The sequence below is a fragment of the Asparagus officinalis genome, chromosome 9 (assembly GCF_001876935.1).
Source record: "Asparagus officinalis chromosome 9, Aspof.V1, whole genome shotgun sequence".
Taxonomy (NCBI): Eukaryota; Viridiplantae; Streptophyta; class Magnoliopsida; order Asparagales; family Asparagaceae; genus Asparagus; species Asparagus officinalis.
The window spans coordinates 49,874,109-49,901,341 of NC_033802.1; the positions used below are offsets into that span (position 1 = coordinate 49,874,109).

The window sequence follows — 27,233 nt, forward strand, 5'->3', positions numbered from 1 at the left end:
CTTGGTCGTGATCGTGACTACCATCGTCCTTGTCTTCCGACAGTGCCGCAGCCTCCTTCCTCTGACGCAACCTCGAACAAGCAACAATGGAAGCCTCTTCTTCTCATGAAGTCATCTTGTCGGAGGCCTCCTCCTCAAGCGAGCGACAATTGTCGATAACAATGGCTCTAATTGAGAAGGTAATAAATTTTATATGTGCTTAATTTTATTCTGGGATAGAAGTTTTGATTAATATTTAATTGGAGAAAAGATTGGATTTTGAAGGAATTTATGTCGGAATAATATATGTCGGCAAATATTAGTTAGATTAATAACAAAAGCAAATGAAATATGATCAAAGAGTCTGCGATAGCATATCCACTATCTTACATGCACTAACAGTATAGACCCAAGTAGAAGAATTCAAGTAACATTGACTGGCGAAGGTCACACATGTTGGCAACATGCATATTCTGTTTAGCATGTACCACATGTCCCAATAGTTCTAGAAAAATAAAAAAAAAAGACTATAGACACTATTTCCAAAAGCCTAAAAACCATAGAACCAATAAGAGAGATTAGAAAAAGTAAACGCTTACCTGAGAGCATTGCAGGTATGGAGAGGATCTCATTGGAGAAATTGAAATCCGGACTGACAACGAGCATTTTTGCCATCTGCGAGTCGAGAGGAAACTCGCTCATGATAATCTCACCTAACTTGGTCTAAGTTAGATTTTATTTCCCTAGTGATGTTTTGTAGTCTCAGTTGCTAAATACTAAGCATCTTGATGTATTAAATCTTTCATAATTTGGTGAATGAATAAAGTTTTTTTATTGACAAAAAAAAAATTAGTTATATTTTTTGTCAGAATAATATATGTCGGCAAATATTAGAGAATTGTGAATATTTGGTGTGTGTAAGTAAACTTCAAGGATAGATTTACATTTATTTTTAAATTTATGGCTAATAAATTCATATGATGTTTTAATACTACAGAATTGTTGAATGGAGGATGGCCAAATTAGTGCTGATGGTATTCCATTTGAAGGAAAAGAGTTTTAGACGGACAATGATGCATACAACTACTACAATGCATATGCAAAGAAGATTGGGTTTGGAATTCGCAAAGATACTTTTGAAAAATCAAAGAAAGCTTCAAGAGAGATTCTTTCGAGGACTTTTGTTTGTGATAAAGCGGGGAAAAAGAGAGCATCGTCTGAAAATGCAAGTGGATTGACTATCAACCGTCGTCCGGAAACTAAGTAGGTTGTGGTGCAAAAATGAAGATTAGGCTTACTTCTTCAAAAGTTTGGAAGGTTACTAAGTTCATTTCTGAGCATGTTCATCCTTTAACAAGCCCTGATAAAGTAATGCATCATCATTCTCACAAGCAGCGACATAGATCGAAGCATTGCATTAGCCTCATTGAGTTGTTGCATGAAGAGGGAATGAAACCATCTAATATCAAAAAGGTGCTTAATGTTGGATATCAAGGACAAGATGCTGAACAAGTCACCACACAACAGATGATTGATCATATCAGAAAGGCAAGGCAAAGTAACATAGGATGTGAATGTTTAAACATAATTAGACATTTCCAAGATAGAAAGGAATCGGATCCAGATTTCTATTTTGCTATGGAGGTCGATCACTTTGGTACCCTGAGAAGTGTGTTTTGGGCCGATGGTAGAGCTAGAGCCTCTTATTTAAGACTTGGAGATGTAGTTGTGTTTGATACCACATACAAGACTAATCAGTTGAGTATGCCATTTGCTCCATTTACAGGAGTAAACCACCACCGTCAATCCACCCTCTTCGGTTGTGCATTGCTTGCAGATGAGCGAGAGGAAACCTTCGAGTGGTTGTTTTCACAATGGCTCAAGTGTATGCATGGGGTTGCACCAAAGGCTATCATAACTGATCAGGATGCACAGATGAAAAAAGCTATTAAGAACATTTTGCCAAATACTCGGCATCGCTTTTGTTCTTGGCATATTAGAAAGCATATTGCTGAGCAGCAAGTAAAGTTGAAGAGCCAATACGGGGATGAGATGCCTACATATTTCAACAATTGGTATTCTGCTAGAAGTATAAGCAAATGTGAAGATTGTTGGGAAGTCCTAAAGGTTAAATTCAACATAAATGAAGGTGAAGATAGTTGGCTGACAAGAATGTATAACTTGCGTGAACATTGGGTAGATGCATACTTGAAGGACTGTTTTTGGGCGGGAATGACAACAAGCCAAAGGAGTGAGAGCATCAATGCCTTTTTTGATGGCTTTGTCAATGCAAACACTCGACTAGTTGAGTTCGTGGGTCAATATGACAAGGCAGTGGCATCTCGTCGTGCATCAGAATCTCATGAGGACTTCATGACTTTGAACACCGTGCCTGTGATGAGCTTCTCAAATCCGATTGAAGCGCAAGTTGGAAATATATACACCAGGGCGATCTTGAAGATGTTCCAAAGGGAGCTTGGTGATGTGATGTCATTACATCGTGAAGAAGTGTCAAAGGAGGAGTTGAAAATTGTATACTTGGTTGGAAAATATTTTCAAAATAAAGAGAATTGGGAAGAAGTAACCTATGAAATAAATAGTGAGCTTAACGTTGCATGCACTTGTTCATTTTGGGAAACTGAAGGAGTGCTATGTAAGCATATACTGAATGTATTGTGGCTAAACCAAGTGACTTCTATTCCCGAAAGGTATATCTTGCCTAGATGGAAAATTGATGCAAGGTATAGATATTTTGGCTTTGTTAATGCTATGGTATATCTTGCCTAGATGGAAAATTGATGCAAGGTATAGATATTTTGGCTTTGTTAATGCTATGAAGTTGCAACAAAATGATGATAGCATGGAGCGATGCAAGGTATAGATATTTTGGCTTTGTTAATGCTATGAAGTTGCAACAAAATGATGATAGCATGGAGCGAGGAAGTATTATAAGATTATGGGCTTTAAGAGGAAATTTTAATGAAGCACTTGATATGACAGCGGGCTCGAATGATCTTCTTTCTAAGTTGGAGCAACAAATATCAAACTTCCTTGCAGAAGCAAGGGAGGAAGTAAGGCTCAATATGGCACAAACTCTAGATTCTCAAGTTGAGAGTCACGTAGATTCAAATACTCATGTGCTTATATTGAAAGATGGTGAGGAAATTATGGTTCGTGATCCTCTCGGCCCTGTGAAACCAAAGGGACGTCCAAAAAATTCAACTAGGACTAAAAGTGACTTTGAAGAATCGGAAAGGCAAAAAGAGGTGAGACAGCGAAAATGTGGTCATTGTCAACAATTGGGCCACTATAGAACGGGTTGTCAATTGTTGGTAAGTTCAATTTAGTTCGTTTGTTTTACATATTTTTCATATATTTTTTTTTGTTTTACTTTTCTTGAAATATAACTAATTGATTTTTTTTGTTTTTCATTTTTAGAAAAAGCAAAAGAGATAGCTTGCGGGATAGTTTGCAAAAGTATTTTGGAGCTCAAGAAAAATGTGGTGTTAAATGATGTGGTTGTTTATTGACCTATTTGGTTGTTTATTATCTAATTTGGTTGTATGGGATTTTTATTATGGCAACTATTAAGCTATCAATTGATCGAGCTTTTGTAGCATTGCTCTAATTCTTGTTGATTACGGGTTTTGTTTTGGATTTATTACGAGAAAGGAGTCATTTCTAATTTTGTTGTCTCTGTCATTTCTAATTCATCATATCTCTTTTTATGTCATAATTATGCGTCGAACTCTTCAAACTTATGTACTGAGGCTGATGCTTCATCACCGCCTGAAGGTTTGGTTAGAATACTTCTATACGCATGAGTTTGATCTTCTATTCGCATGAAATCAACTAGGTAAATGTAGGCGTATAAAATTGCTTATAGGTCCCTTAGCACAGCTCGGCACAAACCGACGAACCAACGAGGCGACGAGGTTGACGAATCGCACGCAAGCAACGGAATACATCCATTCGCGTGTGGAATCGAGCCAAGTGTTCGAAGAATCAACGAGTCATCCAACTCGGCCAAAGCCTAGCCACCTATAGGTGGCTAGGTGGCCGGCCAGATCTGTGCCCGGGCACAGTGAAGAGAGGCTATAAATAGAGGGCTTGGTTCATTTGTTGAAAGGTTGGATTTTTTGGAGGCGAAGCCCTGCTGGATTGAAGACTCAGATCTAAAAAAGATTCAAACTTTAGGACTTCGAGGACTTGCTCATCCAGATCTGGTGCTCGGCGATCGTCAACGCCAAATAAGGCAAGTGTTCGAGAGGACCGGGTCTCAGATCTACGCAGGCATACTCCGGATCAAAGCTTGGTCTTTGATCCCGAGATTTGGGCGATTGTTTCCTTGGTGAACCAATCCCCCCCGGCTATTATTTCCTTAGCGAAATAATACCCGTCGTACTGCGTAGATCCGACCGGATCTAGATCTCGCGGTAGTCCACGGATAAACCTCGGCACAGGCAAAGAACCCACAAAAGCGAGCGACCGTAAAACAGGAGCTCGCGATTTGTTCTAAAGGAGAAAGTTTTAATCTTTTTCTTTTTCTTTGATTTCGTTGTAACCGGATCTTATAAAAAGACCGGATCTTTTGTAACCAAAAATCAATTACTTGAGGTAACAATGAATTCAATGAAGGCAATTTTCACCGCGAACAATCTGGCGACCACAGTGGGAGCCGCCGATCTCGCTGCCGAGATCCGAGCGTCGCAGCCGCGGATCTCGATCCCGGTCGTGGAGGAGGTCGAATACGAGTTCGACCAGCAGAAGTTCGAGGAGTACTTGTCGTCCTCGTCCGGATCAACCTCCCCCCGCAAGTCCAAGAAGCTCTCCTCCAGGAGAAAAACTCGTTGGTATGAAGATGTGGAAAACACCAACGAAGATCTCGCCCCGCTGGATGCCAAAGTCGCATAGGGTGAGATTCCTCTAATTCCCAACCAGGTCGGATCTGCTCTGGCCAACCCTTCTGCCGCAGGGGGCATGGTGACTCTCTCGAAGAGAGCCCGCCAAAGGCAACGTCAACGCCTTGCGAAACAATTCGTAAAGGTCATGGAGTCTGTTGACGGAATCCGCTACAACGCGGATCTGAAGAACAGGAGAGGCAAACAGCCTCAACGACCGATGAATGGCGACTCCTCCAAGTCGCCAACGAACGAATGGGTCCGTGTCAAACGGAACCGTTCGACACTTGAGGAGCGCATTCACAGGTGCCGCGCAATGTCAGCACAGGCACGGGCTCAAGTCTAAGAAGCCCGTAGAAGACTGCAGAAGGAGGTGGCCAAGAAGCCGCCACCAACCCGCCAAGTATGGAAGTTGCAGCCTTCGAAACAAGGTCAACCTCCGACGAATCAACCACAGTCGCCGGTAATACCAGTAGCTACTCCGGGAGATCACGTAGAATCATCCCGAAAGAAGAAACCAGTCTTGGAGCGCCTCGGTCCGATTCCCGACGAGAGAGGCAAAGCTCCTGTTCAAGATCGTTTGGGCCCGATGAAGAAGCCCAGAACGACTCAACACGCTGGGGATCGCCGTCACCTCCAACATGACAAGGAGCTCAAGGAAACTGCACGCACTAACTTGCGTATCGAAGTCCAAGAGCCCACTAAGAACTCACGCCCACAAAGGCGCGTTTCGAGGCGCGTGACTCTCGAAAGTCCGAAGAAGGTAATTCGCTCTCAGAAGGAAACGTTATCGTCTGATGATGATTACGTTATACCTGAGAAATCATGCCAACACACGATAGGTTGCTCCGACTTTCAAACGGACGATCTGTACTATCATGCTGGGGGTACGAGCAAAGCCAGAAAGAGAAGTCCCCGAGGACCGGAAACTCAGTGCCCTTGTTCAAAGCTCATTCGGGCGGTACTGTCTGAGTGCAACTGCATCAAGGCAGTCCCCGAAAGAGTTTCGGTTTTCGAAAGGCTCAGTATCGAAATGCCGAAATCTAGGCCTAGGCGTTTCCGACGAAGAAGAAGGATAGTAGAAGACGGAGAATTTCCTAGAGTCACCACCAACATGACCAGCAAAAGGGCATCGACACGAGATAATCCCGAGTCAATTCCGCCAATACCCCGGTATCTAACTCGTCTGCAGTCTAGAGCTATCATACGAGGAACTTATGGTAGGGTTCGGACAAGATTACCGTCGGAAGATGAAGAATCGGATTCCTGCTCTGCTGTCGCATCGGACAATACAGTGTCCAGCGAAGGACAACCCCGCGAGTCATTTATGATAAGCGCGGAAGAAATGGCCAAGATGCTTGAAGACGCTTTGGCTAAACAGAAAGAAAGTTTCAAGTTTGAGATGCAGATGGCCATGCAGACTATGAGAGAGATGCATGAGCAACAAATCCAGGCGTTCAGGAACCAACAAGGTGAACCAAGTCACCGTAATCAGGTTGTTCAGGAAGAAGAGCACACGGATAGGGATGGAGCTCACAATGCCAATAACCCTCCCGTCAATGCAGGGGGTGGTAACGAGGATGCCAACGAGGATACAAGTGAAGACTTGAAGATCAAAGATCTCGAGAGCAAAATCAACACATTGATCTCCGCTCAAGAGACGAAGAAAACAGGCATTCCCTGTCCATACCCACGAGAATGGGAATCGATCCCCTATCCGGCGAAGTTCAGTTTAATCAACTTCACGCCGTTCGATGGGAAGGGTTCCCCCACTCAGCATTTGATTTATTTCAAATCGCACCTGGGTATTATTTCCGGCAATGAGCCTCTGATGGTGCGGTCATTCGTCGGCACTCTTCGCGGAGCCGCCTTCGATTGGTACCGCCGCCTCAAGCCAGGAAGCGTGAACAGCTGGGATGACATGGAGACCAAGTTCCTGGCCAACTTCTTCGACGACGACACCGAGATATCTATCGGATCATTGCTCGATGAGAAGCAGAAGGACGGGGAGTTAGTCGACACCTTCGTTAAAAGGTTCCGGAACAAAGCGATGAATTGTCGGGACCCGATCACCAATGAATTCATCCTCCAGACCTGCCACAACAACCTTTCGCTGGACGTGTTGGAAGCAATGGGCACAGCACCGTCCAAAACGTGGCAGGATCTGAAAGTCCGAGGAGAGCAAGCTGAACGTTTCCTCCGAAGGAAGAAGGCCGAGAGGAACCTACCGACGGCTAATCCTCTGGACTCAAACTTCGCCTCTCGTGGTAAGGGCAAAACACCTGCAGCTACTGGTGGTGCTAATCAAGCGTCACAACAGCAATCCCGAAGGCAGCAAAAGACTTCGGGTCCGAGACTCCAAAGAGAGTATTCCTTCAAGGACGAAGACGTTCCAGCCATCTTCGAATCCCTCCTTGAAGGTAACAAGATCAAGCTACCGCCTATCACAAATCAGGAGGAAGCTGACAACACTACGGACCCAAAGTACTGTGCATACCACAGGAGGGTCGTTCATCCCACCAAGGATTGCTTTGCTCTCAAGAATAGCATTCAGACCTTGGTTGAACCCGGCGTTATATCGCTCAATTAAGTCAAAACAAGACTCCAACGAGTATACGAGTATAAACTGTTTCTCAATCCTCCAACAAGTGCATGAGGTTAAACTGCTTCCTTACATACTCCAATAGGTATATGAGTCTAAACTGTTTCCTTTCTTTCACGGGGAAGTTCCTGGAGAATATTAAGCTAATATTCTTAAGGATAACCCGGTTAGGTAACTGATAATAATGTCCGAACCAGTTCCGCAGAGGAAACTGGGGGTGGACGATTTATGTAACGGGAAGTTCCCAAAACCACAGCAATGTAATGAATAAGAACTCCCATTCAAATTCTCACCGTGTCTGTGCACTCAACACTCTCTCTGTTAGAGTCTGGACGTAAAGTTCCCAATTGGTCAAACCTTCATACAGTTAGGACCAAAACCAAAATCTCCTCTCGATTCCTTCAATGAACGAGAGGCCCACAAATCGAGTGATCAAACCTTCCTACAGTTAGGGTCACCTCAAACTCCTGTTTGGCCAAACCTTCCTACAGTTAGGGTCAAAACCATAATTCACTTATCTAAATTTTCCAGATTCTCGGAGTGGACACCCCACTTTTAGTTTCTTCTTCGCTGGAAATAGAATATAAAATTCTTCCTTTCCAGAATCAAGGAATAGAATATAAAATTCTTCCTTCCTTGTATTCGGGTTCGCCTTCACCCTAAAAGAAGACCGGAAAATAGAATATAAAATTCTTCTTTTCCCGCACCGATCTTTCCAAAATTTGTCAATTTAGGATTCATCCTAGGAAGTTTATCCCGAATCCTAAGCAGGGATAAGTCTGCGCCTAACACGCGCTGCCGGTTTAGTCTTTTTCCGTACAAAAAGACACCAGAGTTTGATTCTGGGGTATTCTATCCTGAAACCTAAGCAAGGATAAGTCTGCGCTTAACCCGCGCTGCCGGTTAGTTCTTAACCGTTAAAAAGAACACCCGTTCACATATTCAATATTGTGACAGGTTGTTATTAATAACACCAGAATCCATGCCTTACACGCATGGGGAATTTCATCCTGAATCCTAAGAAAGGATATGCCGACGCCTAACACGCGTCGCTGGTTTAGTCTTTCGCCGAAGAAAAAGACACCAGAGTTCGATTCTGGGGAATTTTATCCCGAAGCCTAAGTAGGGATAAGTCAGCGTCTAAAACACGTTGCTGGGTAGCCTATTCCCATAACAATGGTGAAGTCTACATATTCGAAGTTGTAGCATCAAGTCTAAGGGAGTTCATTCCTTTAGAACAACGTCACATGCGGAACGGATTTAGACAATTCGCATGCTAGCCCGACTCAAACGGTAGTCAGTAAAGGCTGATCAAATCCGTTGAAGGCTGGGGGTTATCCAAAAACCCTAAAGTCAACGCCTAACACGCGTCGCCGGGTAGTCTATTCCCGTGAGAAAGACGAAGTCTACGTATTCAATATTGTAGCACTAAGAGCGTTAACTCTCTTAGCATAACGTCACATGCGGAACGGATTTAGATAATCCGCATGCTAGCCCGACTCAAACGCTAGTCGGTAAAGGCTCATCAAACCCGTTGATGGCTGAGGGTTTGCCAAAAATCCTAAAAGTATTATGGTCAATCATTTCAAACGGAATGAGGAATCATAATAAAGACAAAGATAAAAAAAAGTTCCACTAAGAAAATCAAAAGTCAGAGTATTCAGCAAATAAAATCATACATCAAGAACATGACCAAAAATCTGCTGATTAAGCTTAGACAGCTTCTCATCATAAGCTTGCCTCAGCTCAGCTCTGATGGACTCCTCGTCGGTGGCTAAAGTGGCCGGACAACGCGTAACCCTAGGTCAACGCCAGTCAACGCGGTGCAATCAAAAAGTTAACATTCGACGTTCGAAACCCTAGGGGTAACGCCGGTCAACGCGTAACCCTAGGTCAACGCCAGTCAACACGTTGCGATAAAAAAGTCAACATTCGACGTTCGAAACCCTAGGGTCAACGCCGGTCAACGCGTAACCCTAGGTCAACGCTAGTCAACGCGTTGCGACCAAAAAGTCAACGTTCAACGCCGGTCAACGCGTAACTCTAGGTCCACGCCGATCAATGCGTTGTAATGAAAGAATCAATACTCCGAAAAGTATACGAGTATAAACTGCTTCTTAATACTCCAATAAGGTATAAGAGTATAAACTATTCCCTATATTTTTGGTTGAGAAGTTCCTGGAGAATATTTTTCCTAAAAATATTCTTAAGGATAACTCAACAATACCACGCCGGACAACGCGTCGCAAATGAGAACTCAACGCCAACCCGAGCTAAAAATCAGAAATCAGGAATCGACTTCAAGTTTAAAATTCCGATAACGGTCAGACAATAAATGCAGCACCGGAACTCTTACAGACATTCGACAAAGCACCGAATAGCCTGGAGGATTGAAGGAACCAAGAACAGAAGCCATTCCAAGGTCCCGTTACACCGACTGAAGGTTGGGACAATCATATCCAAAGTATTCCAGACTCTTCTATAAAGGAACGAGGCTGAAATACTTTGGAGGGGGTATCTGTAGACCTATAAAATTGCTTATAGGTCCCTTAGCACAGCTCGGCACAAACCGACGAACCAACGAGGCGACGAGGTTGACGAATCGCACGCAAGCAACGGAATACATCCATTCGCGTGTGGAATCGAGCCAAGTGTTCGAAGAATCAACAGTCATCCAACCAAGGGCAGACTCAGAAGAATCACGATCGAATCAAGATCAGTTTCGGATTCGAACTCAGAAGTGGATTTACTGCCAAATCAGGAATCGGTTTTACTGCCAAGTCAGATCAACAAATCAGAGTCTAAGTCAACCGAATCACGGACAGAACCGAGAAACGGATACAGCGCAAAACGACGGAAAACAGCAAACCCAGAGGGGCTCGGCCAAAACCGAGCCTTTTTTGGAGGCGAAGCCCTGCTGGATTCAAGACTCAGATCTAAAAAAGATTGAAGCTTTAGGACTTTGAGGACTTGCTCATCCAGATCTGGTGCTCGGCGATCGTCAACGCCAAATAAGGCAAGAGTTCGAGAGGACCGGATCTCAGATCTACGCAGGCGTACTCCGGATCAAAGCTTGCCTTTGATCACGAGATTTGGGCGATTGTTTCCTTGGTGAACCAATCCCCCCCGGCTATTATTTCCTTAGCGAAATAATACCCGTCGTACTGCGTAGATCCGACCGGATCTAGATCTCGCGGTGGTCCACGGATAAACCCCGGCGCAGGCAAAGAACCCACAAAAGCGAGTGACCGCAAAACAGGAGCTCGCGATTTGTTCTAAAGGAGAAAGTTGTAATCTTTTTCTTTTTCTTTGATTTTGTTGTAACCGGATCTTATAAAAAGACCGGATCTTTTATAACCAAAAATCAATTACTTGAGATAACAATGAATTCAATGAAGGCAATTTTCACCGCGAACAGTAAAAAGAACATAACAAAAAAATATAGCCATCCAATATTTTAAAAGAACTTCATATGTATTATCAAATAGTTAACAATAATAGGGCATCATGATATCCTTGACAGGGAAGGTTTTTGAGGATTAATTTTCATCTCTTATTCAAATGATATTCCTATAATTTCTTCATCATAAAATATTATGAAAATACTTCTTATTCTCTGTCAATATGCGATACTTCCGATTAGTGACGTCTTTAGTTTCTGTTAATAAAAATCGAACAGCTAATTTCCAGTATTTCATGATATTTAGATTACCTTATGAGGATCCGTCTTTAGCTGTTACACACATGCAAGATACATATTATTAGCATCGTTTTGGATTTAGTATGAGAAAGGGGTCATTTCTAATTTTGTTCTATTCATTGATTGAAATAATATTACTCCCCAACAACAAAATAATTCTCACCCAATAATTTTATCAACACTTAGGATCAATAATCATGTATCACAACTCATATACACATTCGTTCGTTCGTTCGTTCACACAAGAATCAAAAAAGTTCTAATACTCCTCGCAACTCATTGAAGAATGCCATGGCACACCACAACTAGAGCATAAAAGCCTAGAAAAGCCTACAACATTCTTCACACTCAACACAATTGATCTCATACTGATTTGACAAACTTGCCCTTGAAGCTGAACGTTGTCCTGGACTAAACTTGCCCTGGATACTCGTCGGAACTTTATAATTTGAGATTGTTGCTTCTCTTCACAGCAGCAACTTACTATGAGTAAATAACTTAATTACGCCCACAAAGAAAGAACCTCACAATAAGTACAATAAGTGTAATGATCCTTACAATAACTATAATCAACAAACAAAAAAGTGAGCACATGAAACCACATAACTAAGATGATTATTTTCACAGTCACCGAGGCATGGTCGTGACGACGGGGTCGTTGCGGGGTCACCGTTGCTGAGGCGTAGTCGCGACGGAGGGGAGTCGCTGCGGGGTCACGATCGCCTTGGCGTGGTCGCGACGGAAGGAGGTCGCTGCCAAGCTCTAGAGAGAGGAGAGAACACGAGGGAGAGAGAAGAGAGAGAGGAGAGCGGCGGCGGCGGAGTGGTCGTGGAGGAGTGGAGAGATCACTGGGAGAGGAGAGATCAACGGTGAGGCGAGAGAGAAGAGAGAGAGGAGGTGGCGGGCGCGGAGTGGCGTTGGAGAGATCACTGGGAAGAGGAGTAGGAGAGGAGAGAGAGAGAGAGAGAGAGAGAGAGAGAGAGAGAGAGAGAGAGAGAGAGAGGTAATCACGGGTTGAGGGAGACTTGGTATGAGGGAGAGAGGGAGAGATCACGTCCAGAGAGAGACTTGGTTTGAGGGAGAGAAAGAGATCACGTCCAGAGAGAGAGAGGGGTAATCACGGCCAAAGAGGAGAGAGAGAGAGATTGAGAGAGAGAGAGAGAGGAGATCACGGGGATATCAATCAACTTGGCATATATATAAAAATGAGGTCTTTTTTGAAAAATTTACTTAACCACTAGATGTAGTGTTAGGATCAAGCCACCTCACTAAAAATAAAGTAGTGGAGATGTATATGCAATACTCAGTATCACAAGGTTGACAACAGAGTCCATAGAATACCAGAATAGAAGAGAACTGAAAGCACTCTAGAGGGGGAGTGAATAGGATATTTGCTAATCTAATCCGAATACGATGCCAATTTAAAACTAACAATATCCTTGCAATATGATGTATACAAGAGATATATGCAAGGATATATAATAAATAATAGGCGATATAAACAATGAGATAATAAGAGTGTGCCGAAGACAAACACAAACATAAGAATATGTTCACGGAGTTCGGTCACCCTCGACCTACGTATCCGCTCCTCACCCTCTGGGAGATTCTCCACTAATCACAAAATCAACTACACAATCGGTTTTTCTAGCTCACCGAAAACTTTTACAGTATCACACGGTTGTACCACAAGACACTCTTCTAAGTGTTGGCCTACCCGTGTTGTCTTCCTCAAGTGCTTAGATTTACTATCTCTCCCTAGGCTTTACAACCAACACCACTCCTCTTGGAATTGACCTCGATCTCTCCCAACCACTCCTCTTGGAATTGACAACGTGTTCTCAACAATTAAGTGAAAATACAAGATTTTGTTATCTAATACAAATTGAGAATGAAATGAAAGCTATCTCTCAAAGAATCACTCACCACAACCCAAGTATACAATATGTGAAAATACTTATGCTCAAATAGGTTGCGTGTGAAATCAATGAGTAAAAAATGAAATCAAACTCGAATTAATCTAGCAAATATAAATATAACAATTTAAAATAAACAAGCTAGATAATTGAGTTTAGAAAAACTTCTCTAAGAACTAGAAAGATAGAGATTCGAAGAATGATGCTCAAAACTGAAATGATCTACTCCTCTTGTAAACTCTTTTTGTATAAACAAAAACACACTTAAAACTTAAAAACAAACTTGTGTAAACTCACTTAAACATCCATGAGAAAATAAATGAGAGTTGAGCGCTTTTTATAGCCTCTCAAACCAATCAAAAACCATAAACAAATAAGTCTAGAAAACTAGATGTTACAGTGTCATCGGTCGACTGATGTACTGTTCAGTCGACTGATGAGCTGACCGTTGGCTGATTCTAGGAAACTATCGGTCGACTGATGTAAGCCATCAGTCAACTGAAAACACTGTTCAGACGACTGATGGAGGTCGATCGACTGAGCAAAAACTTTTAACAATTGTAGAGTAGTTTTTCAGTCGACTGATGCATAGTATCGGTCGACTAAAAATACTATTCAGTCGACTGATGAAGGTCAATCGACTGAGCAAAAATTTTTTGGCAGTTGCAGAGTACTTCATTGGTCGACTGATGAACAGTGTCGGTCGACCGAAAAACGTGCATAACCTAGTTTTGAACAAAAAATATAATTTTCAAAGTGTGTTTAAAAATAGCAAATTAAAAATTATGTAACTTGGGAAAATGTTTATATGCATGAATATAAACATGTTAGAAAAGATTTTTGAAGTATCATTCCCTGTTTGTGAAAACTCATCATTTGCAAAATCTTAAAAAATACGAGTTCGTTTAAACACTTGTTTTGACAAAACGATTTCAAATATGTTTGGAAATTCTTTTGAATTGATTAATTGACTTTGTAAAAGATATAAATCATTATTGTTAAGTCAATAATCCAAAGACTTGATATTTTCTCAAAAACACTCATATTACGATAAAATGAGAAGTATCGTGTGTGTATAAGAATTGAGCTCTAAGCATAACACACAAAGTATAATTCATGAAACTAATATACCCAAGTTGATGTGCATGAAGCTTGATCTTGAATCTTAGACTTGAAATGTGTTGTCTTCATTCCAAATATCGTCGTTACAGCACATATCCTTTCAACCTGGATACACATTTGAGAAAACAAAAATACTGGAAAACACATTTATAAATTGTTTATTAATCATCAAAACTAGATTAGAAAGTAGGCTCATAAACATGAGTCCTAACAATCTCCCCCTTTTTGATGATGACAAACAATTTCCTCAATAGATATCAAAGAATATAAAATGCATAAACAAGATACTCACTAACCATTTGTTTCTCCCCTTTTGTCAACATCAAAATGGGGAAAAATAAGCATTGAGATAGAGAGCGAACGCTCCCCCTACATATAAGCATAGTAAGTATAAAACAAATATGGGGAATGCTCCCCTATCGAAAAGCCATTATGTGAGTAAAAGCATATATAGAGATGCACTATTATTAACTCACATACAAAAAGATTATGAGAACACATATAGATATATCATTATGGAAGAGTGAGTCTCAAAACACAAACATAAAAACAATGTATAAAATAGATTTATAAAACCAAAAGAAAGAAGAACATGAGGATCATAAATCAAGATCTATGACAACAATGTATAAAATAGATTTATGAAAAAAGTTTTCAAATAAAAACAAATCACTCAAATGAAATCATAAATTAAGATTTAAACCACAATCACATAAAAACAAATCGATATCATTTTTGACAAAAGAAGGGCAAGAGAGGCAACCAAATCAAGCTATTAAGCTAGTTCCAACCCTTATAAAGACTTTTAGTACCCGATAAACATGATTTGGGAAATAAACATCCAATAAATCCAGGGGTTGCTCAAACACAAACCTCTCATGACAATCAAAGCTAAAAGAAAGAAAAACATGAAAAACAAAAGTCTTAACTTAAAATTTGTTTTATTTTCAAAATTTTCAAAAAATATGTTTTACAAAACCAAGAAATGAGAAATGAAATTCTTGCTTTAAAAAGTCAAATTTGTTTTGGTACCAAAGTATTCTTTGTACCAAAAGATTTTAAGGACATGGCCCCTATCATGAAAGCTAAAGCCCTAGGGTTATGATCCCTTTTGGGCGCATGTGGTGCACTAACACGGTCAAAATAATAATCACTCAAATGACCCTTCCGATTACAATATGTGCAATGAAAGAGACCCATTTGTTTTTGTGGACCATTAGCTCGTGCATGAGGAACATTTGCAAACAAAGATTGTCTTTTAAAATTGTTTTGCAAATGTGAAACTTTTTGGGAATCAAAACAAAACTTTGCTACGTGGCCAAATCTACCACAAACATTACATTTAAAAACATGTGGTCTACTTGAAACATTTGGCAAACGTGATTTCTTTTTTAAATCAAAACAATACTCGGTCAAATGACCAAAACGACCACAAAGATCACATTGATACACATGAATATGTTTAGATGAGCTTTGTGTGCGTGAGCATGTGCATGTGTGTGTACATGTGATGAAGAAACATGATGAGATGCACAATGATCATGTGCATGTGTTATGTTTGATACACATGAATATGTTTATGATGAGCTTTGTGTGCATGAGCATGTGCATGTGTGTGTACATGTGATGAAAAAACTTGATGAGATGCACAATGATCATTAGCATTGTTATGTTTGTGTGCATCATAGCAAAATTTAGCTAGATGGCCTTTTCAGCCGCAAACAGAACATTTGTAAACTTTGTTATATATGTGTGCATAATGAGTAGGTGATTTAGAAGTTGTAGCACTAGATTTAGCACACTTATCCATAAGTTTCTTATGATTATCAATGCATGTATTTAAGGTTGAATCTAAATAAGATATGTGATTTTTCACAAGATTTAACTCATCATTGGATACAACATCATTGATAATAGAAGTAGAGCATGTATGTTTATTCTTAAAAGAATCAAATTTATTTCTAATGCATTCTACTTCTATCATGGCATCATTCTTAGCATGAGATAAGCTAGCAATTGTAGGCGTATAAAATTGCTTATAGGTCCCTTAACACAGCTCGACAACGCCGATTCGACGAACCGACCATCGGGCGACGTATCCAAACACGAGCGTCAGTCCACAACGCCGAAGCCAAGTGACACGCAACGAAGCGGAGTAACGAGGCGACGAGGTTAACGAATCGCACGCAAGTAACGAAATACATCCATTCGCGTGTGGAATCAAGCCAAGGGTTCGAAGAGGCAACGAGTCATCCAACCAATGGCAGACTCGGACGAATCACGATCGAATCAAGATCAGTTTCGGACTCGAACTCAGAAGTGGATTTACTGCCAAATCAGGAATCATATTTACTGCCAAATCAGGTTAACGAGTCAAGTCCGAATAAATCAACCGCAGAACCGGATCACGGACAGAACCGAAAGACGGAAAACGACGGAACCCAAATACCTATAGGGGCTCGGCCAAAACCGAGCCACCTATAGGTGGCTCGGCCAAGAGCCGGCCACCTATAGGTGGCCGGCCCAGATCTGTGCGTGGGCACAGTTCAGAGAGCCTATAAATAGGAGGCCTAGGCTCATTTGTCAAGGGTTGGATTTTTTGGAGGCGAAGCCCTGCTGGATTCGAAGCTCAGATCTAAAAAAAAGATTCAAGCTTTGGGACTTTGAAGACTTCTCATCCAGATCCAGTGCTCGGCGATCGTCAACGCCAAATAAGGCAAGAGTTCGAGAGGATCGGATCTCAGATCTACGCAGGCATACTCCGGATCAAAGCTTGGTCTTTGATCCCGAGAATTAAAGGCTACTATTTCCTTGGCGAAATAGTACCCTCGGCTATTATTTCCTTGGCGAAATAATACCCGTCATACTGTGTAGATCCGACCGGATCTAGATCGCGCGGTGGTCCACGGATAAACCCCGGCGCAGGCAAAGAACCCACAAAGCGAGCGACCGCAAAACAGGAGCTCGCGATTTGTTCGACACAAAAGGAGAAAGTTGTAATCTTTGTTTATTTTTCTTTGATTTTCATTGTAACCGGATCTTATAAAAAGACCGGATCTTTGTAACCGAAAAATAGTTATCTAAGATGACAATGGAATCAACAATGAAGAAAGACACGATTTTCCCCGTAGCGAACGAATCTGACGACCACAGTAGAGCCGCCGATTCTCTCGTTGCCGAGAATCGGAGACGTCGCAGGCCACGGATCTCGATCCGCGGTGTCGTAGAGGAGGTCGAATACGAGTTCGACCACAGCAGAAGTTCGGAGGTAGTACTTGTGTCCCCGTCTGGATCAACGCTCCCCGACAAGTCCAAGAAGCTCTCCTCCAGAGAAAAACTCATTGGTATTAAGACGTGGAACCAACACCACAAACGAAGATCGTCGCCCCGCGGTGACAAGTCCATCGGTTGAGATTCTCCAATTCCAACCAGGTGCGGCATCTGCTCTGGCCAAACGCCTTCTGCCGAGGGGCGTGGTGCTCTCTCTTCGAAGAGAGCCGGCCAAAGCGAACAGCTGTCAACGGCCTTGCGAAAACAATTCGCAAGGCCATGGAGTTGTTGACGAGGATCCGCTACAAGCGGATCTGAAGAAAAAAGAGGCAAGCAGCCTCAACAATAAATGAATGGTGGTTCCTCCAAGCCGCGCAAAATGGAATGGGTCGCGTGTCAAACGGAACCGATCGACGCTGGAGGAGCGCATTCGCAAGCGCCGCGCACTATCAGCGCAGGCACGGGCTCAAGCCGAAGAAGCCCGTAGAAAGTTGCAAAGAGAGGTAGCCAAGAAGCCGCCACCAACTCGTAAAGTTTGGAGACCGAAGTCTGAAGCGGCAATTCAGGCTAAGGAGCAACCTTTGCAGCCTCCAACCAAAATTCAACCTCCGGCGAACCCAGCTAAGTCGCCGAGAATTCCCATAGCTACTCCGGGAGATCATGCAGAATCCTCCCGAAGGAGAAAGTCAGTCTTGGAGCACCTCGGTCCACTTCCCGAGGAGCGAAGCAAAGCTCCAATCCAAGGACGTTTGGGTCCACTAAGAAAACCCCGAACGAATCAACATGATGGGGGTCGCCGTAACCCTCAACATGACAAAGAAATCATGGCACCCAAGCGCACTACTTTGCGCATCGAAGTTCAGGAGCCCGTTGAGAATTCACGCCCACAAAGGCGCGTTTCGAGGCACGTGACTCTCGAAAGTCCGAAGAAGATGATTCGCTCTCAGAAGGAAACGTTATCATCTGATGATGATTGCGTTATACCTGAGAAATCGTGCCAACACACGATAGGTTGCTCCGACTTTCAAACGGAAGAGCTGTACTATCGTGCTGGGGGTACGAGCAAAGCCAGAAAGAGAAGTCCTCGAAGGCTAGAAACTCAGTGCCCTTGTTCAAAGCTCATTCGGGCGGTACTGTCTGAGTGCAACTGCATCAAGGTAGTCCCCGAGAGAATTTCAGTGTTCGAAAGGCTTAGTACCGAAACGCCAAAACCAAGGCATAGGCGTTTCCGGCAAAGAAGAACGGTGGTTGAAGATAGAGAATTTCCGAGGGTCACCACTAACATGACCACCAGAGGGACATCGGCACGGGATAATCTCGAGTCAATTCTGAAAGCATCCCAGCGTATAACCCGTTTGCAGTCTGGAGCCATCAAACAAAAGACTTACGGTAGGGTTCGGACAAGGGTACCTTCAGAAGATGAAGAGTCGGATGCCGGTTCGGCGGTCGCATCTGACATCACAGTATCCAGCGAGGGGGCAACCCCGCGAAGCACTCATGATAAGTGCAGAACAAGTGGCCAAGATGCTCGAAGAAGCCATGACTAAACAACAGGAGAGCTTCAGGTTCGAAATGCAGATGGCCATGCAGAACATGAGAGAAATGCATGACCAACAAATCCAAGCATTGACGAACCAGCAAGGCGAGCCAAGTCGTCGTAACCCGGTTAATCTGGAAGATGAGGATACGAATGTAGATGAGACTCATAATACCAATAATCCTCCCGTCAATGCAGGGGGTGGTAACGAGAATGCTAGTGAGGACACAGGTGAAAGTCTAAAAATTAAAAACCTCGAGATCAAAATCAATACATTGATTTCCGCTCAAGAGATGAAGAAAACAGGCATTCCTTGTCCATACCCAAGAGAGTGGGAATCAATCCCATATCCGGCGAAGTTCAGTCTAATTAACTTCACGCCGTTTAATGGGATGGGTTCACCCACTCAGCATTTGATTTACTTCAAATCGCACCTGGGGGTAATCTCTGGTAATGAGCCTCTGATGGTACGGTCCTTCGTTGGCACTCTTCGCGGAGCCGCCTTCGATTGGTATCGTCGCCTCAAGCCAGGTAGCGTGAACAGCTGGGATGATATGGAGACCATGTTCCTCACCAATTTCTTCGACGACGACACCGAAATATCTATCGGATCTTTGCTCGATGAGAAGCAGAAGGACGGGGAGTTAGTCGACACCTTCGTCAAAAGGTTCCGGAACAAGGCGATGAACTGCCGGGACCCGATCACCGAGGAATTCATTCTCCAGACCTACCATAATAATTATCGTTGGACGTGTTGGAAGCAATGGGGACAGCACCGTCCAAAATGTGGAAGGATCTGAAGGTCCGAGGGGAGCAGGCTGAGCGATTCCTTAGGAGAAAGAAGGCGAAGAGAGGCCAACAGGCGACAAATGCTCCAGCACAGAATTTCAACCCAAGGGGTAAAGGTAAGGCACATGCTAACGCAGTTGATGCTAATCAAACTTTCCAATTGCAACCTCAGCAACAGCAGCAGCAAAGAGCGCCACAACAATCGCAGCCGCAATGGCAACAACGGTCTCAGAAGCAAAGAGCGGAGCCAAGATTTTCTAAGGTGTACTCCTTCAAAGATGACGAGGTGCCCGGCATCTTCAAGTACCTGTTGGAGAATAACAAAATCCAACTGCCGGCGATCGTGGATCAAGAGGGGGCTAACAAAGTGACGGATCCGAAGTATTGCGCATACCATAGAGCGGTCCACCACCCTACCAAATCATGCTTCCAACTCAAGGACAAGATCCAGGCGCTGATTGATGTAGGCGTCATAACCCCGAAGCCGTCCAAAAATGTTGGAGCAAATGCAGTGTTAATCAGCTTTGGATCGGTGCCCACAACATGGTTCGAGCCGAAACACGTCACCAAAGTGGGAATGAAGACGGTGAATGACGACCCACATGGACAGCGCCAAAAGGGACTTGTGCCACACACAGCCCCGAACGGCGAAATCCTCTGGGTTCATCCGGATCTCATTAGAGATGAGCAGTGGGCGACCTCCTCGAAAAGAAAGGGTAAAGGCAAGTCCTGCAATGGTACTTCCGCAGTTTTCGAAGAAGATGGCGATGAAGCTCCTGTTTTCCCGCTTTCTGAAGAAGAACAAGAAGTTTTTGCCACTAGAAGCGGAAACCAGTACCACTTCAACTATCCATCACCTAGTGATCAGTTAGCTGAGCAGGGGGTGACTAAACAGAGACCAGCCAAAACTCTCACAGAGCTGGGGGTGATTACGGTTCCTAAACCGATTGAAGATGCTCGACGACAGCCGGCGGATAAACAAAAACCCCAGGAAATACAGAATCCGAAGCAGTCTCGTTTCGGTCGTCCGATTGGAAGGGATAAACCGGAGAGTTCGAAAACTCCGCGCGTCTTCGATATCATGACTCAATTAGCCAATATTCCAGCGCGGATAACGTTGTATGAGTTGTTGCGGTTGTCTAAGGAGACTAGGGAAGCCTTACGAGAAGCCTTGGCTGATTCTGAAGCATTCCTCACTCGGGTCAAACCGGCACCTGAAGAGCTAGAACTGTCAACGCAACACTGCAACATAGCGGCTAAGAACCTTCCCTGCATCACCTTCACCAAAGAGGATATGCGGACGAAGAATTCAAACCATGATCGGCCCCTATATTTCATCGGATACATTGGCTCCAGCGAAGTCAACCGGATCCAAGTGGATACGGGTTCCGCTGTGAGCATTATGCTGCTTCGCCTTATGCATAGCCTTGGTATTTCAGTCAGCAAATTGACGTCTACAGGCACGGTCATTTACGGATTCAACACCAGCGGGTCAAGGCCTTTGGGAAAGATCCGGATAAAGTGCCAAATGGGTGATCTGAAGACGGAGGTCACGTGTTACGTGATTGATGCTGAGACATCATATAACTTACTACTGGGTCGGCCTTGGATCCATAGTAATGTTATAGTTCCCTCCACCCTACATCAGTGTCTGAAATATGTCGACACTGGTGGAAGGGTCAGGACGGTGGTCGCGGATAAACAACCATTTAAAGGGTTTGAGAATTATTTCACTGATTCTCTCCTCTATGGTAACGAATCCGACACGGAACCATCGGTCCAGGGCACAGACAGCGGAGAAGAAGCTGATTCCGAAGCCGGATTCGATTACAATAGTGGTTTTGTTTTAAATGACATTGTACCCTTTGTAATCAATCTTGACGATGAACAATCGTCAGAGGTAAGTTGTAATTGGCAACTTGCCGATATTGAAATAAAGGATGATTTAGAGTACTCGTTGTCTCTTGATGATGCGACAAAAGGACTACACGATAATCCTGATTTACATATGCCGCTCCGATCATCTTATGTAACAAAGAAACGCCTCCAGCATTCCTTCGTAACAACCCTGGTAGTGCCTGCCAAAACAGGAGTCGAAAAAGAGGTGATTTATGGTAAAGGAGAGAATTTTCCATTACCAGATCATTTCCTAAGAGAAGCCTCTCGTTCATTGGGGGAATCGAGAGGGGATTTTGACTGTGGTCCTAACTGTAAGAAGGTTTGACCAAGTGGGTGTTTTGAGACAATCCTAACTGTAGGAAGGTTTGATCGCTCAATTTGTGGACCTCTCGTTCATTGGGGGAATCGAGAGGGGATTTTGACTGTGGTCCTAACTGTAAGAAGGTTTGACCAAGTGGGTGTTTTGAGACAATCCTAACTGTAGGAAGGTTTGATCGCTCAATTTGTGGACCTCTCGTTCATTGGGGGAATCGAGAGGGGATTTTGACTGTGGTCCTAACTGTAAGAAGGTTTGACCAAGTGGGTGTTTTGAGACAATCCTAACTGTAGGAAGGTTTGATCGCTCAATTTGTGGACCTCTCGTTCATTGGGGGAATCGAGAGGGGATTTTGACTGTGGTCCTAACTGTAAGAAGGTTTGACCAAGTGGGTGTTTTGAGACAATCCTAACTGTAGGAAGGTTTGATCGCTCAATTTGTGGACCTCTCGTTCATTGGGGGAATCGAGAGGGGATTTTGACTGTGGTCCTAACTGTAAGAAGGTTTGACCAAGTGGGTGTTTTGAGACAATCCTAACTGTAGGAAGGTTTGATCGCTCAATTTGTGGACCTCTCGTTCATTGGGGGAATCGAGAGGGGATTTTGACTGTGGTCCTAACTGTAAGAAGGTTTGACCAAGTGGGTGTTTTGAGACAATCCTAACTGTAGGAAGGTTTGATCGCTCAATTTGTGGACCTCTCGTTCATTGGGGGAATCGAGAGGGGATTTTGACTGTGGTCCTAACTGTAAGAAGGTTTGACCAAGTGGGTGTTTTGAGACAATCCTAACTGTAGGAAGGTTTGATCGCTCAATTTGTGGACCTCTCGTTCATTGGGGGAATCGAGAGGGGATTTTGACTGTGGTCCTAACTGTAAGAAGGTTTGACCAAGTGGGTGTTTTGAGACAATCCTAACTGTAGGAAGGTTTGATCGCTCAATTTGTGGACCTCTCGTTCATTGGGGGAATCGAGAGGGGATTTTGACTGTGGTCCTAACTGTAAGAAGGTTTGACCAAGTGGGTGTTTTGAGACAATCCTAACTGTAGGAAGGTTTGATCGCTCAATTTGTGGACCTCTCGTTCATTGGGGGAATCGAGAGGGGATTTTGACTGTGGTCCTAACTGTAAGAAGGTTTGACCAAGTGGGTGTTTTGAGACAATCCTAACTGTAGGAAGGTTTGATCGCTCAATTTGTGGACCTCTCGTTCATTGGGGGAATCGAGAGGGGATTTTGACTGTGGTCCTAACTGTAAGAAGGTTTGACCAAGTGGGTGTTTTGAGACAATCCTAACTGTAGGAAGGTTTGATCGCTCAATTTGTGGACCTCTCGTTCATTGGGGGAATCGAGAGGGGATTTTGACTGTGGTCCTAACTGTAAGAAGGTTTGACCAAGTGGGTGTTTTGAGACAATCCTAACTGTAGGAAGGTTTGATCGCTCAATTTGTGGACCTCTCGTTCATTGGGGGAATCGAGAGGGGATTTTGACTGTGGTCCTAACTGTAAGAAGGTTTGACCAAGTGGGTGTTTTGAGACAATCCTAACTGTAGGAAGGTTTGATCGCTCAATTTGTGGACCTCTCGTTCATTGGGGGAATCGAGAGGGGATTTTGACTGTGGTCCTAACTGTAAGAAGGTTTGACCAAGTGGGTGTTTTGAGACAATCCTAACTGTAGGAAGGTTTGATCGCTCAATTTGTGGACCTCTCGTTCATTGGGGGAATCGAGAGGGGATTTTGACTGTGGTCCTAACTGTAAGAAGGTTTGACCAAGTGGGTGTTTTGAGACAATCCTAACTGTAGGAAGGTTTGATCGCTCAATTTGTGGACCTCTCGTTCATTGGGGGAATCGAGAGGGGATTTTGACTGTGGTCCTAACTGTAAGAAGGTTTGACCAAGTGGGTGTTTTGAGACAATCCTAACTGTAGGAAGGTTTGATCGCTCAATTTGTGGACCTCTCGTTCATTGGGGGAATCGAGAGGGGATTTTGACTGTGGTCCTAACTGTAAGAAGGTTTGACCAAGTGGGTGTTTTGAGACAATCCTAACTGTAGGAAGGTTTGATCGCTCAATTTGTGGACCTCTCGTTCATTGGGGGAATCGAGAGGGGATTTTGACTGTGGTCCTAACTGTAAGAAGGTTTGACCAAGTGGGTGTTTTGAGACAATCCTAACTGTAGGAAGGTTTGATCGCTCAATTTGTGGACCTCTCGTTCATTGGGGGAATCGAGAGGGGATTTTGACTGTGGTCCTAACTGTAAGAAGGTTTGACCAAGTGGGTGTTTTGAGACAATCCTAACTGTAGGAAGGTTTGATCGCTCAATTTGTGGACCTCTCGTTCATTGGGGGAATCGAGAGGGGATTTTGACTGTGGTCCTAACTGTAAGAAGGTTTGACCAAGTGGGTGTTTTGAGACAATCCTAACTGTAGGAAGGTTTGATCGCTCAATTTGTGGACCTCTCGTTCATTGGGGGAATCGAGAGGGGATTTTGACTGTGGTCCTAACTGTAAGAAGGTTTGACCAAGTGGGTGTTTTGAGACAATCCTAACTGTAGGAAGGTTTGATCGCTCAATTTGTGGACCTCTCGTTCATTGGGGGAATCGAGAGGGGATTTTGACTGTGGTCCTAACTGTAAGAAGGTTTGACCAAGTGGGTGTTTTGAGACAATCCTAACTGTAGGAAGGTTTGATCGCTCAATTTGTGGACCTCTCGTTCATTGGGGGAATCGAGAGGGGATTTTGACTGTGGTCCTAACTGTAAGAAGGTTTGACCAAGTGGGTGTTTTGAGACAATCCTAACTGTAGGAAGGTTTGATCGCTCAATTTGTGGACCTCTCGTTCATTGGGGGAATCGAGAGGGGATTTTGACTGTGGTCCTAACTGTAAGAAGGTTTGACCAAGTGGGTGTTTTGAGACAATCCTAACTGTAGGAAGGTTTGATCGCTCAATTTGTGGACCTCTCGTTCATTGGGGGAATCGAGAGGGGATTTTGACTGTGGTCCTAACTGTAAGAAGGTTTGACCAAGTGGGTGTTTTGAGACAATCCTAACTGTAGGAAGGTTTGATCGCTCAATTTGTGGACCTCTCGTTCATTGGGGGAATCGAGAGGGGATTTTGACTGTGGTCCTAACTGTAAGAAGGTTTGACCAAGTGGGTGTTTTGAGACAATCCTAACTGTAGGAAGGTTTGATCGCTCAATTTGTGGACCTCTCGTTCATTGGGGGAATCGAGAGGGGATTTTGACTGTGGTCCTAACTGTAAGAAGGTTTGACCAAGTGGGTGTTTTGAGACAATCCTAACTGTAGGAAGGTTTGATCGCTCAATTTGTGGACCTCTCGTTCATTGGGGGAATCGAGAGGGGATTTTGACTGTGGTCCTAACTGTAAGAAGGTTTGACCAAGTGGGTGTTTTGAGACAATCCTAACTGTAGGAAGGTTTGATCGCTCAATTTGTGGACCTCTCGTTCATTGGGGGAATCGAGAGGGGATTTTGACTGTGGTCCTAACTGTAAGAAGGTTTGACCAAGTGGGTGTTTTGAGACAATCCTAACTGTAGGAAGGTTTGATCGCTCAATTTGTGGACCTCTCGTTCATTGGGGGAATCGAGAGGGGATTTTGACTGTGGTCCTAACTGTAAGAAGGTTTGACCAAGTGGGTGTTTTGAGACAATCCTAACTGTAGGAAGGTTTGATCGCTCAATTTGTGGACCTCTCGTTCATTGGGGGAATCGAGAGGGGATTTTGACTGTGGTCCTAACTGTAAGAAGGTTTGACCAAGTGGGTGTTTTGAGACAATCCTAACTGTAGGAAGGTTTGATCGCTCAATTTGTGGACCTCTCGTTCATTGGGGGAATCGAGAGGGGATTTTGACTGTGGTCCTAACTGTAAGAAGGTTTGACCAAGTGGGTGTTTTGAGACAATCCTAACTGTAGGAAGGTTTGATCGCTCAATTTGTGGACCTCTCGTTCATTGGGGGAATCGAGAGGGGATTTTGACTGTGGTCCTAACTGTAAGAAGGTTTGACCAAGTGGGTGTTTTGAGACAATCCTAACTGTAGGAAGGTTTGATCGCTCAATTTGTGGACCTCTCGTTCATTGGGGGAATCGAGAGGGGATTTTGACTGTGGTCCTAACTGTAAGAAGGTTTGACCAAGTGGGTGTTTTGAGACAATCCTAACTGTAGGAAGGTTTGATCGCTCAATTTGTGGACCTCTCGTTCATTGGGGGAATCGAGAGGGGATTTTGACTGTGGTCCTAACTGTAAGAAGGTTTGACCAAGTGGGTGTTTTGAGACAATCCTAACTGTAGGAAGGTTTGATCGCTCAATTTGTGGACCTCTCGTTCATTGGGGGAATCGAGAGGGGATTTTGACTGTGGTCCTAACTGTAAGAAGGTTTGACCAAGTGGGTGTTTTGAGACAATCCTAACTGTAGGAAGGTTTGATCGCTCAATTTGTGGACCTCTCGTTCATTGGGGGAATCGAGAGGGGATTTTGACTGTGGTCCTAACTGTAAGAAGGTTTGACCAAGTGGGTGTTTTGAGACAATCCTAACTGTAGGAAGGTTTGATCGCTCAATTTGTGGACCTCTCGTTCATTGGGGGAATCGAGAGGGGATTTTGACTGTGGTCCTAACTGTAAGAAGGTTTGACCAAGTGGGTGTTTTGAGACAATCCTAACTGTAGGAAGGTTTGATCGCTCAATTTGTGGACCTCTCGTTCATTGGGGGAATCGAGAGGGGATTTTGACTGTGGTCCTAACTGTAAGAAGGTTTGACCAAGTGGGTGTTTTGAGACAATCCTAACTGTAGGAAGGTTTGATCGCTCAATTTGTGGACCTCTCGTTCATTGGGGGAATCGAGAGGGGATTTTGACTGTGGTCCTAACTGTAAGAAGGTTTGACCAAGTGGGTGTTTTGAGACAATCCTAACTGTAGGAAGGTTTGATCGCTCAATTTGTGGACCTCTCGTTCATTGGGGGAATCGAGAGGGGATTTTGACTGTGGTCCTAACTGTAAGAAGGTTTGACCAAGTGGGTGTTTTGAGACAATCCTAACTGTAGGAAGGTTTGATCGCTCAATTTGTGGACCTCTCGTTCATTGGGGGAATCGAGAGGGGATTTTGACTGTGGTCCTAACTGTAAGAAGGTTTGACCAAGTGGGTGTTTTGAGACAATCCTAACTGTAGGAAGGTTTGATCGCTCAATTTGTGGACCTCTCGT

General features: G+C 43.7%; 1 protein-coding gene across 1 annotated transcript; it reads left to right on the forward strand.

The window, feature by feature from the left end:
* LOC109823439 (protein FAR1-RELATED SEQUENCE 5-like) lies at nucleotides 1,261-2,860 on the forward strand. The gene is made up of 2 exons (XM_020389717.1): nucleotides 1,261-2,720; nucleotides 2,767-2,860. Exons 1-2 carry the CDS (start codon nucleotides 1,261-1,263, stop codon nucleotides 2,858-2,860), a joined length of 1,554 nt encoding a protein of 517 aa, XP_020245306.1.

Bases quoted from the DNA above. Each gene is read 5' to 3' on its own strand.
- LOC109823439 (XM_020389717.1), top strand. From the start codon at position 1,261: ATGAAGATTAGGCTTACTTCTTCAAAAGTTTGGAAGGTTACTAAGTTC. The intron at 2,721-2,766 runs GTATAGATATTT...TATCTTGCCTAG, and splicing joins AGATGGAAAATTGATGCAAG to ATGGAAAATTGATGCAAGGT.